This window comes from Cherax quadricarinatus, chromosome 44 (assembly GCF_038502225.1).
Source record: "Cherax quadricarinatus isolate ZL_2023a chromosome 44, ASM3850222v1, whole genome shotgun sequence".
Classification (NCBI taxonomy): Eukaryota; Metazoa; Arthropoda; class Malacostraca; order Decapoda; family Parastacidae; genus Cherax; species Cherax quadricarinatus.
In genome coordinates this window covers 5,294,753-5,307,485 of record NC_091335.1, presented here as the reverse complement: position 1 = coordinate 5,307,485, position 12,733 = coordinate 5,294,753, and the positions used below count along the sequence as shown (strand labels likewise).

General features: G+C 38.9%; 1 protein-coding gene across 10 annotated transcripts in view; it reads left to right on the top strand.

Moving 5' to 3' along the window:
• Positions 1-12,733, top strand: part of Caf1-55 (chromatin assembly factor 1 p55 subunit) — a 53,241-nt gene that overhangs the window by 33,218 nt on the left and 7,290 nt on the right. For 5 of the 10 annotated variants that reach the window (XM_070094016.1, XM_070094021.1, XM_070094011.1 and 2 more), the window contains 4 exons: positions 4,178-4,372; positions 9,345-9,424; positions 10,217-10,358; positions 10,949-11,047. In XM_070094016.1, the coding sequence (XP_069950117.1) occupies positions 4,178-4,372; positions 9,345-9,424; positions 10,217-10,358; positions 10,949-11,047 (516 nt within the window). Of the gene's footprint in view, positions 1-4,177; positions 4,373-9,344; positions 9,425-9,498; positions 9,579-10,216; positions 10,359-10,948; positions 11,048-12,733 lie in introns of all 10 variants that reach the window. The other 5 variants (XM_070094018.1, XM_070094015.1, XM_070094017.1 and 2 more) reach the window with 3 other exon arrangements.

The window sequence follows — 12,733 nt, the reverse complement described above, 5'->3', positions numbered from 1 at the left end:
CCCAAATCAACCATCGCTACTATTGTGGGCAACAGAAAGGCAATCAAGGAAGCTGTTCTTGCCAAAGGTTTAACTGTGTTTTCGAAACAGAGATCGCAAGTGATGGAAGATGTTGAGAGACTCTTATTGGTGTGGATAAATGAAAAACAGCTAGCAGGAGATAGCGTTTCTCAAGCGATCATAAGCAAAAAGGCTAGGAAGTTGCATGAGGATTTAATTAAAAAAATGCCTGCAACTAGTGATGATGTGAGTGAATATAAGGCCAGCAAAGGTTAGTTTGAGAGATTTAAGAAGCGTAGTGGCATACATAGTGTGATAAGGCATGGTGAGGCTGCCAGTTCGGACCACAAAGCAGCTGAAAAATATGTGCAGGAATTCAAGGAGTACATAGACAGTGAAGGACTGAAACCTGAACAAGTGTTTAATTGTGATGAAACAGGCCTGTTTTGGAAGAAAATGCCAAGCAGGACCTACATTACCGAGGAGGAAAAGGCACTCCCAGGACATAAGCCTATGAAAGACAGGCTTACTTTGTTGATGTGTTCCAATGCTACTGGTGATTGCAAAGTGAAGCCTTTATTAGTGTATCACTCTGAAACTCCCAGACCGTTCAGGCAAAAGAATGTCCTCAAGGAGAATTTGTGTGTGCTGTGGAGGGCAAACAGTAAGGCATGGGTCACTAGGGACTTTTTCGATGACTGGTTACACCATGCATTTGCCCCCAATGTGAAAGATTACCTAACTGAAAAGAAATTAGAACTTAAGTGCCTCCTGGTGTTAGACAATGCCCCTGGTCATCCTACAGACGTGGCAGAGCGACTTTATGGGGACATGAAATTCATTAAGGTGAAGTTTTTGCCTCCTAATACCACTCCTCTCCTGCAGCCCATGGACCAGCAGGTTATTGCAAACTTCAAAAAACTGTACACAAAAGCTCTGTTTGAAAGGTGCTTTGTAGTGACCTCAGAAACTCAATTGACTCTAAGAGAGTTTTGGAGAGAGCACTTTAATATCCTCAATTGTGTAAACCTTATAGGTAAGGCTTGGGAGGGAGTGACTAAGAAGACCTTGAACTCTGCTTGGAAGAAACTGTGACCAGAATGTGTAGACAAAAGGGATTTTGAAGGGTTTGAGGCTAACCCTGAGAGGATTTTGCCAGTTGAGGAATCCATTGTGGCATTGGGAAAGTCCTTGGGGTTGGAGGTTAGTGGGGAGGATGTGGAAGAGTTGGTGGAGGAGGACAATGAAGAACTAACCACTGATGAGCTGATAGATCAACTTCAACAGCAAGAGGCCAGACCTGAGGAAACTGGTTCAGAGGAGGGGAGAGAGAAATTGAAGAAGTTGCCTACTACAAAGATTAAGGAAATCTGTGCAAAGTGGCTTGAAGTGCAAACCTTCATGGATGAAAATCACCCTCATACAGCTATTGCAAGCCGTGTTGGCAACCTGTACACTGACAATGTTGTGAAACACTTTAGGGAAGTCATAAAGGAACGAGAGGTACAGGCCACTATGGACAGATATGTTGTGCGAAAGAAGTCCAGTGACTCTGAAGCTGGTCCTAGTGGCATTAAAAGAAGGGAAGTAACCCCAGAAAAGGACTCGACACCTCAAGTCTTAATGGAAGGGGATTCCCCTTCTAAACACTAACACACACTCTCCCCTCCTCCCATCCCATCAGTCATCACCAGATCTTCAATAAAAGTAAGTGTCATGTAATTGTGCATGCCTTTTTCAGTTTGTGTGTATTAAAATTAACATTTCATGTGGTAAATTTTTTTTTTTTTTTCATACTTTTGGGTGTCTTGCAAATGAGAGAGTGGGTGAGATGTTCTCAACAAATTTTGTTGAAAATAAGAAAAAGTTTTGGAGTGAGATTAACAAGTTAAGAAAGCCTAGAGAACAAATGGATTTGTCAGTTAAAAATAGGAGAGGAGAGTTATTAAATGGAGAGTTAGAGGTATTGGGAAGATGGAAGGAATATTTTGAGGAATTGTTAAATGTTGATGAAGATAGGGAAGCTGTGATTTCGTGTATAGGGCAAGGAGGAATAACATCTTGTAGGAGTGAGGAAGAGCCAGTTGTGAGTGTGGGGGAAGTTCGTGAGGCAGTAGGTAAAATGAAAGGGGGTAAGGCAGCCGGGATTGATGGGATAAAGATAGAAATGTTAAAAGCAGGTGGGGATATAGTTTTGGAGTGGTTGGTGCAATTATTTAATAAATGTATGGAAGAGGGTAAGGTACCTAGGGATTGGCAGAGAGCATGCATAGTTCCTTTGTATAAAGGCAAAGGGGATAAAAGAGAGTGCAAAAATTATAGGGGGATAAGTCTGTTGAGTGTACCTGGTAAAGTGTATGGTAGAGTTATAATTGAAAGAATTAAGAGTAAGACGGAGAATAGGATAGCAGATGAACAAGGAGGCTTTAGGAAAGGTAGGGGGTGTGTGGACCAGGTGTTTACAGTGAAACATATAAGTGAACAGTATTTAGATAAGGCTAAAGAGGTCTTTGTGGCATTTATGGATTTGGAAAAGGCGTATGACAGGGTGGATAGGGGGGCAATGTGGCAGATGTTGCAAGTGTATGGTGTAGGAGGTAGGTTACTGAAAGCAGTGAAGAGTTTTTACGAGGATAGTGAGGCTCAAGTTAGAGTATGTAGGAAAGAGGGAAATTTTTTCCCAGTAAAAGTAGGCCTTAGACAAGGATGTGTGATGTCACCGTGGTTGTTTAATATATTTATAGATGGGGTTGTAAGAGAAGTAAATACGAGGGTCTTGGCAAGAGGCGTGGAGTTAAAAGATAAAGAATCACACACAAAGTGGGAGTTGTCACAGCTGCTCTTTGCTGATGACACTGTGCTCTTGGGAGATTCTGAAGAGAAGTTGCAGAGATTGGTGGATGAATTTGGTAGGGTGTGCAAAAGAAGAAAATTAAAGGTGAATACAGGAAAGAGTAAGGTTATGAGGATAACAAAAAGATTAGGTGATGAAAGATTGAATATCAGATTGGAGGGAGAGAGTATGGAGGAGGTGAACGTATTCAGATATTTGGGAGTGGACGTGTCAGCGGATGGGTCTATGAAAGATGAGGTGAATCGTAGAATTGATGAGGGAAAAAGAGTGAGTGGTGCACTTAGGAGTCTGTGGAGACAAAGAACTTTGTCCTTGGAGGCAAAGAGGGGAATGTATGAGAGTATAGTTTTACCAACGCTCTTATATGGGTGTGAAGCGTGGGTGATGAATGTTGCAGCGAGGAGAAGGCTGGAGGCAGTGGAGATGTCATGTCTGAGGGCAATGTGTGGTGTGAATATAATGCAGAGAATTCGTAGTTTGGAAGTTAGGAGGAGGTGCGGGATTACCAAAACTGTTGTCCAGAGGGCTGAGGAAGGGTTGTTGAGGTGGTTCGGACATGTAGAGAGAATGGAGCGAAACAGAATGACTTCAAGAGTGTAGCAGTCTGTAGTGGAAGGAAGGCGGGGTAGGGGTCGGCCTAGGAAGGGTTGGAGGGAGGGGGTAAAGGAGGTTTTGTGTGCGAGGGGCTTGGACTTCCACTTGACGTGCTGTTGGAGTGTGAGCAAAGTAACATTTATGAAGGGATTCAGGGAAACCGGCAGGCCGGACTTGAGTCCTGGAGATGGGAAGTACAGTGCCTGCACTCTGAAGGAGGGGTGTTAATGTTGCAGTTTAAAAACTGTAGTGTAAAGCACCCTTCTGGCAAGACAGTGATGGAGTGAATGATGGTGAAAGTTTTTCTTTTTCGGGCCACCCTGCCTTGGTGGGAATCGGCCGGTGTGATAATAATAATAATATTTCTTATGGGGAAAATTCATTCGCATACCGACCATTTCACATAACAAAGAGCCCTCTTGCATGGCTATATACATATATAATTTTTTTTTTTTTTTTTTTAAATATGCCACCTGCTAATATTTTTGACCTTGTCTTTATTTTTAACCACCTGACATAAAACAGTAATTGGTTTAGGTGAATTGTGCATGGCACTAGCTTTTATTTTGTCATCACAGGGTTAAAAGACGGCTCCAGGATGAACAGAACAGTAATTTGAAGCAGTTTTCTTAAGATATCTCATCTGTTAATCTCCCCTTAGGTTGTCTTGTTTACGAATTCCATGGTTACTATGAGGGCTAGTGTAAGTAAAATGCTAAATTCTTTCAGGATGTTGCGTGGCATCTTCTTCACGAATCGCTTTTTGGTTCAGTAGCAGATGACCAAAAGCTGATGATCTGGGATACACGTGCCAATAACACCAATAAGCCTTCCCACACAGTTGATGCCCACACAGCAGAGGTCAATTGCCTCTCCTTTAATCCCTATTCTGAATTTATTCTGGCTACTGGCAGTGCCGATAAGGTAATATATTTTTAGAAAGTATGTTAGTTATACAACAGATACATCCTATAATCTTCCATCCTCCCCTCTACTAGTATGCTTTTTATCTATGCATACAAAAGCAGAATGCCTTGAAATTTTTTATCACTTGGTTCACCAGTGGAAACATGGGTAAAGTATATTTCTATATTTGTATTTTAAACACAGCTTAAAGGATGGGGTAGCGAGGGTGTTTCTCATACATTAGATTTGAATTTTTATCATTCCCAGCATCCTGTGACTTGACTTTTTCATCTCTAGTGTAATTGTTCATTTTTCAGTTTTTAAAATGGATTTTGGGGTGGAGAATTGTTGCAGATTGTACTGCATGACCTATTTTATTTTCCCTTATCAGCCATCTCCCATCAAGGTAGGGGGAACAGGAAAAAAAAAATATTCACAATTATTCATTACCTTGTCTTGCCAGAAGTCTGGTTGTAAAAATTCAAATGGCTCTCCGAACTGCAACACCCACCCCTCCTTCGCAGTGCAGGCTCTGTATTTCCCATTCCCAGGACTGAAGTCTGGCTACCCAGTTTCCCTGATTACCTTTATAAGTGTTACCTTATTCTCATCCCACCAACACTTCAAGCCGTAAAAACAACTTCATCTCCACTCTGATCCAACACTCTTGGATGGTCAAGCCCCTAGCACTCTAAACTTCCTTTACCCTGTCATTCCAACCCTTCCTGCGATGACCTGAGATACATTGTCTTGGTCAGGTCATTCTTTCTAAATGCTCAGATCACCTAAACATCTGAGTTATGCCTTTAGTAATTCCATCCCATCTTCTGATTTCTGTGCTTCAAATCCCTGCATAATACTCACACCATATATTGCTCTTAATCATGACTTTACTGCTTCTAGCCTCTTTCTGTAACATTGAAAGCCCATGACTCCTACTTATATAAATGTTATTGCTGCTATTACTCTGGTACATTGTTTTATTTTTGCCTTCATAGTTAATTTTTTTTCTTTCTACAAATTATTCAACATGTCATTTATTTTGTTCCTTATCTGTTCTATGGTTTGCCTCTTTCTTCATAGCCCCAGCTGCTCAAATGTCCACTCTAAAATATCTAAATACAGTACATTAAAGAACCATGGTGACATTTATGCATTCCTTTCTATGACCAGTTTTCCCTCTTCTGTGTACCCTAACCTGAGTCTCTCACTTCTTTTTAAAACTCTCTACTGCTTTTCATAACGTACTAAAAATTTTATACACTTGCAATATCTGCCACATTCCTCCCCTGTCCACCTTATGTGTTTTCTAATTCCATAAATTTAACAGACTATTCCACACACTTATCTAGGAATTGTGTACCTATATGCTACATTGTAAGCATATGGTCTATCCTTTCTAAATCCTTGGGCCTCTGCAATCCTTCTTTCCTATCCCGACTCTTTCAATAATAATGCTATCAGGTATGCTCAACATAACATCTTTCATTACTGTATTTTATTGCTCCAGAATTTGGATGTAGTGTGTACAGCATATTTGAAAATAATTATAGTCATATGTATTATTTGAATATGATTTCTATTTACACTGGTGATGACATGTAACTAATTTTTTTTTCTTGTACTCGAGACTGTGTACCTGTCAGTTTTACATTTAAAACGCATTATAGTTTAGATTTTTTTTATAATTTACCCTTGTTTATCTTTTTTCAGCTCCATATTCTTGTAATTTGTGTTTATAATTCCTTGACAATTACACCTTTTATTGCATATCTTTCCTTGGTTTGCCAAAACCTATATACACAGTAAAGTAGCAGTATTGTAATCAAGCAACTACTGGGTTTTCTATTTTGCTGGTGTTTTAGAAATTAAAGCAATGGAACCAAAGTTGTAGTCCAAAATTGTTAGCTTTGTTTTACTATGTTTAGAAGCCTAAGATAATGGAGACCAATTTTCTAGCATAATATTGCATGACTAGCAGTCTTATTTACCTTATAGTTTGTCATTAGACTTGTGTAGAAATGTACAAACAAAGGGAGACTTTTGCAAGAGAATGCAGAGATTAGTGAAGAAGTTAGAGGGTGTGTATAAGGAATTTGCAACAGGTGAATAAGAAAGTGCAGTTGTCCAATCAAGTAAAACTGAATGTCATATTAGAGAGGCTATATATAATTTTTTTTATCCAGCCCCCCCTCCCCTTCCTATGAAGGTACAGTCACCTGACAAGGAAAACTTTCACTCACTCATAAGTCATGATCCCCACCCCTCCTGAGTGCAAACACTGTACTGCCTACCTTCAGGATTTGGGTCTGGATGACAAGTTTCCCCAAATCCCTTCGTAAATGTTACCTTGCTCACACTTCAGCAACTTCCACTCATAAAAATCACTGGCCTCCATTCCTATATTCATATCTAATGTGCTCATGCAGGCCCCTAGCACTTGAAACCTTAACTCCACTCCAGAAAAGGGGAAGGAGGTACTTACTGTGAGTCGATTGTTGAGAACTTGTCACCATGTGTAGCACACAGTATTAAGATAATCAAAACACTTATTAGAATCAGTTTCATTATATAATTTAAATATTTTCATTCCAATTTTTTATATAATTGGATGACCCTCTCATGCGTGATTGTACTGCCATTCCATTATTATGATTTTTGAAGTTTTTTTTTCATTGTAGTAAAACATATGCTCTAATGCACCCTGCCTTGGTGGAAAATGACCAGCATGATAAAAAAAAAAATTGTGCCTCGTAAAAATAATTTATTTCATGACTTCTTTTTACCTGAAATGTTGAATCACCCATTGTGGGGTTAAAGGTCAGCAGGTATAACAGGAAATAAGGGAAATGTATTTAATTTCTAACAGATCTCAGTGGTAGTAAACAAAACAGTCCAGGCTCAGTATAGTAAAAGTTCAGTGCACCAAGGCAGTCCTAACACCATTTCTCATACACAAATAACCTGCACATGAAAGAGAGAAGCTTACGACGACGTTTCGGTCCGACTTGGACCATTTACAAAGTGACTTTGTAAATGGTCCAAGTCGGACCGAAACGTCGTTGTAAGCTTCTCTCTTTTATGTGCGGGTTATTTGTGTATCGTTCCAGTCACGGTATTGTGCCTTTTTTTTTTTGTTATTTATTGTTACCATTTCTCATGCTTGTGGGAGACAGGGAACAGCAACTACAGCTTCATATCATCTTGTACAGGTGATATCAAATTATGAAAGTTACTGCAAAAACTACAGACATGACCAAAGCCTTCCACTGGGTCAGTGAAATAGAATGATGTTCAGTGGTGACAAATTTTAACTCTTAGGTATGAAGACCTTGAAGCAAGCATGGTATACAAGTCAGGTAGATCGAATCATAGAGCACAAGAAACTGGTGAAAACAGATAAAACTTAGCAATAATTGTGGAAGGATTTTTCCATTTGGCAAGTGCAGCAAACGTCAGGAAAATGATGGGTTAGGAAAACTTAAACTACGCCAATGATGTTTTCCAGTCATTATCATCGACACCATGCCCAGCCCTTCTAGGGTAGGGTAGGTGCCTGAGCCCGAGCTTTCAGCTCACAAGACTTTCATTCCCATTAGCCCCCTTGGGGGGGGGATGGCAGACCAGAGGCGCCTGGCTTCTCCCTACTAGCCCCGTGAGGGCGGGAAATGTGGCTAGGCCTGGGGACAGTTGGTCTCAAAGATGAGGGGGGTACTTGTGCCTCATCCCATGGGAGACTTGGGTCTCAGACACTCCCAAGACAGGGAGACAAGGCTGGGCCACCACTTGGAAAAGACCCGGGCCAGGAGAATACCGGCGAATCTTTAAAAAAAAAAAAAAAAAAAAAATTCCAATTGTGCTTTCTCGACATTGTTCTGTAATTACAGTGCCTTTCAGGGCAGGAGATATAGGAGAGCTGGAAAATGTACAAACTTGTACTACTATCGTGGGATCTATAAAACCTTTAAAGTATTGGGAATGCTTCAAAGAAGTTGGAGTGTTATCTCTGAAGTAAAAAGATACCTGATACTGTATATGTGTGTTTTAATATTAGCACACTGTTATTAAATACTAGATGAGATTTTTGTATAAATACACAAGGGCATTTATTTCTGGGAGGAGAATATTTAATACTTGAATGTTCATTGAGCAAGGAATATCCAAATATTTTCTCCTTGTCAGTAATAAAATTTAATTTTACATATGCTTTAGCTCAAAAGTACAAAAAAGCAGACAGTACAGATCTTTATTTTAGCCATTGTTGACACTGTTCATATAAATAACTATATTAGTGCTCATTCTCCATAGGGAAATGGAACAGAATTTTCTCTGCAAGCCAAGCGTGTCGTAAAAGGACACTAAAATGTCGGGAGCAAGGAGCTAGTATCCGCTTCTCCTGTATACATTACTATAGTTAAAAAGAGAAACTTTTGTTTTTCTTTTTGGGTCACCCTGCCTCGGTGGGATACGACCGCTTTGTTGAAAGTAGTAGTAGTAGTAGTAGTGTTCATAATGCTATAATTTATTAGTTTTTATCACCACACGAAATCAGATTTTTTACACCTTTTACCTTTATAATTACATAATCAGTGCATTTTCAGGACAGGAAAAGCAGCTGTAAGACAAAGGTCCATCTCTGGTTTGTTCTTAGTGAGGAGTATTTATAATATACGTATTACTGAAACCTCAGCAGCTAATCAGTAATCTTGACGATTTTTAAATTAATAACTATATTGTGTCTTCAAAGCCTCCTTACTCTAGACTATTTCATCAAAAAAAAAAAAATTGAGAATAAAAATTTTGTTAGAATTTTATAGTATCAGTAATGTAGTTCATTTCGTTCGTATACTGGAGTTAAAATTCAAGTAGTGTAAGTAATGCTGGTACACATAGGCTACATGCCAAAATTGTCGTTCTGTTGTGATTTTCGTTTCTTGAGGAGTTAGAAGAATGTGCGTGAGAACAGTTCAACATCCAGCTTCCCTTACAGACGGTCGCTCTGTGGGATTTACGTAATCTGAGCTTGAAGCTTCACTCGTTTGCCATGCACAAGGACGAAATCTTCCAGGTAAGTAGTGCTTGCATGCTCCATGTGTGTGGTGAGTGCATGTGTCCTCAGTTATAATTTTCCACCCACCTTGCAGACAGTTGCCTTGTGGGACCTGCGCAATCTCAAGCTGAAACTTCACTCATTTGAGTCGCACAAAGATGAGGTTTTCCAGGTGAGCTTGACCGAGTTGGAGCAGCCGTGGGTAATTATTGTCAGGACTTAATGAAGACAACAAGAACTGAACTGATGTTTGGTGTTAATCTTTTTTCTACTTTTGGAACGGGAGTTTCAGTTGTGTGAGAGGGTAGCATAAATTTTAGTTAAATGTTTTCTATGAATGTAGTTAATGGCTAGTTACATGTTCAAAATTTATAAAACAAACATTTAAAAGTACATTATCTCCTTATTCAAATTTTTATATATTTTTATTCCAAAATAAGACTAATATCTTTACTACAAGAATAGTGTATACTTAACATGCTCATTATACATTCTGCATATACGTATACACTAAAGTAATTGGGTAGAATGAGATGAGCGTCTTCAAAATGGGTAATCATTCATTTATTTTTACTGTAATAAAAATTTGATTTTGTCAACCTGCTTGTATGTGGAAGTGACTACCAATTGGTTTGCGTAGCTGTTTTGTGTTGGCTATTGAATATTATTATAGTACTCTGTTCAAATGTGAATAAAAAAGGTATCTTGGTTATATTTTTAACAAGTCCAATTTTATTACCGTTATCTGTTTGAGACACATTCACATAACCTGTATTTTGAGGCAGTCTTAACAGCTTTTGGCCTCTTCTGGTTGCACAGGTTCAGTGGTCACCTCATAACGAGACAATCCTTGCAAGTTCAGGCACAGATCGTCGGCTGCATGTGTGGGACCTCAGCAAGATAGGTGAAGAACAGAGTGCTGAGGATGCTGAAGATGGACCTCCTGAACTATTGGTATTGTATTTTTTAATTCGCGTAATTTATTTACTTTTAAGGATCTGTTCCTGACAAGTAAAGTTTATATATAATACATATATAATACCTTTTCCTGTGAACTCATGGCAGAAAAGCCTTCAAATAATTTCTTGTAAAAGAATAACTTGTGGTCTATCATAACTCACAAAATCAATAACATGACTGCAAGCAAACCATGGAATGGGTGACTTACACACTGGCCTAGAATTTTAGGACTTCTTTGCCATAGTTCAAACCCCACCCATTATGTGGTTTGTGCTCTTCCCTTAAATCGGTGTTGGGATGCATTTCTCCAGTATTTTTCATTTAAACCTTGCTGTAAAATAAGGTGTTGGACCTTCAAATAATCCCCTTCAGTCTCAGTCTCTTGTTTGCCTAACATTGGTTACTCTCCAGATTTCTGCACATAGATTTGTTGCTATGTCCTCATACCTTATACCAGGCACCACATGTAACCCACATCCTTCAATTACTTCATCCTATATTTATCAATATAGTATTGACAAATTTTTTTTGTGCATCTACACAAGTCTTGTGCACAGAAATAATTGTAATATTTATTTTTTCAGTTCATTCATGGAGGTCATACTGCTAAGATTTCTGATTTCTCATGGAACCCTAATGAGCCTTGGGTAATCTGTTCTGTCAGTGAAGACAATATTATGCAGGTATGTATGTACAGCTGTCTTGGTTTTGTACATTTTTAAGACAGTTGTATGGTTGTCCAGGGAAGGACTACTATCCTATCATTGTTTCCTGTAGGTTACCTCGAGAGGGTTCAAGGGTCATCACTTCTGCAGCCCAATCCCCAACCAGGGTACCCAGTTGTTGTCCTAATTGCCCAGGCTGTTGGTGCTAGCCACATCAACGAAAGGTGGTTATATGTTTTGAGCCTTAGGATTGCTGATAACTTGCAAAATTCTCTACACTCAGTGTAATGATCTTTTATAAATAGCTCTTATTCCTGCAAAATTTGCTTTACAGTTTAGGTGATCCAGTCGAGCTCTTGGAGCACTGACCCCTAAAATTATTGGGCTGTTTGGCTGGAAATGTTCTGAATTTGAATTTTCTTAAGACTTCGAATCTCTTTAAACATATAAATTATGGTAGGTTGCAAACGTAACAACTTTCACTCCATATTGCTGACTGATATCATCATTTATCTGTTGGTGGTACTGTGAATTATCTTTCCCATGGCTCAGTCTCAGACCAAGTCTCCTAGCGTGGAAAGTAAATGTTACACATAGGAAAGCAATGGTACGTTTATATGGAATGTTGGAAGTTTGTAAGGTTTAACTTACAATGAAGAAATAGAAGTCATGCAAGAAATTTAACCGGCTTCCCTTTTTAAAATATTTGACTTTACGGTAGTGCCTCCCTAAATGGTTGCAGGGAATACGTGCTTGATGTACATGTTTTGATTATTTTTCCTTCAAGTGTTCAGTTCTGAGTTTTTAGCTTTTTTTATCCCAAGAGGATGAACTGAAAGAAATGCAGATGTCAGTCTAGTTTGGAAACACTCAAGTTGCAGACTAAGATTTTAGTGGGATGTTTTGTTCATGTAGATAACACTGCACAATGAATATACCAATAAAAGGCTATGCAACCTGACCAAAAGGAAAAGCTTCTTTTTTTATTATCATAACTAGGCACTAAACCACCAGGCGAGAAATCTAGTGTTTAGTGTGTTACTCTGTTCACTATATCTGTATGTAAAGTGGGAAGTCTGAATGTGCATGGATGTTGTGCGAATGATAAGAAAGAGATGATTGTTGATGTTATGAATGAGAAGAAGCTGGATGTCCTGGCTTTAAGTGAAACAAAGCTGAAGGGGGTGGGTGAGTTTCAGTTGAGAGGAATAAATGGGATTAGGTCAGGGGTTTCAAATAGAGCTAAAGTAGTAGCAATAATGTTGAAGAATAAGCTATGGCAGGAAAAGAGGGACTATAAATGTATTAATTCAAGGATTATGTGGAGTAAAATAAAGGTTGGATGTGAGAAGTGGGTTATAGTAAGTGTATATGCACCTGGGGAAGAGAGAAGTATAGAGAGAGATTTTGGGAAATGTTGAGTGAATGTGTGGGGAGTTTTGAACCAAGTGTGAGAGTACTTGTGGTGGGGGATTTTAATGCTAAAGTGGGTAAAAATGTTGTGGAAGGAGTAGTAGGTAAATTTGGGGTACCAGGGGTAAATGAAAATGGGGAGCCTTTAATTGAGCTGTGTGTAGAAAGAGGTTTGGTAATAAGTAATACATATTTTATTAAAAAGAGGATAAATATACAAGGTATGATATAGTGCGTAATGAAAGTAATTTGTTAGATAATGTATTGGTGGATAAAAGGTTGATGGGTAGG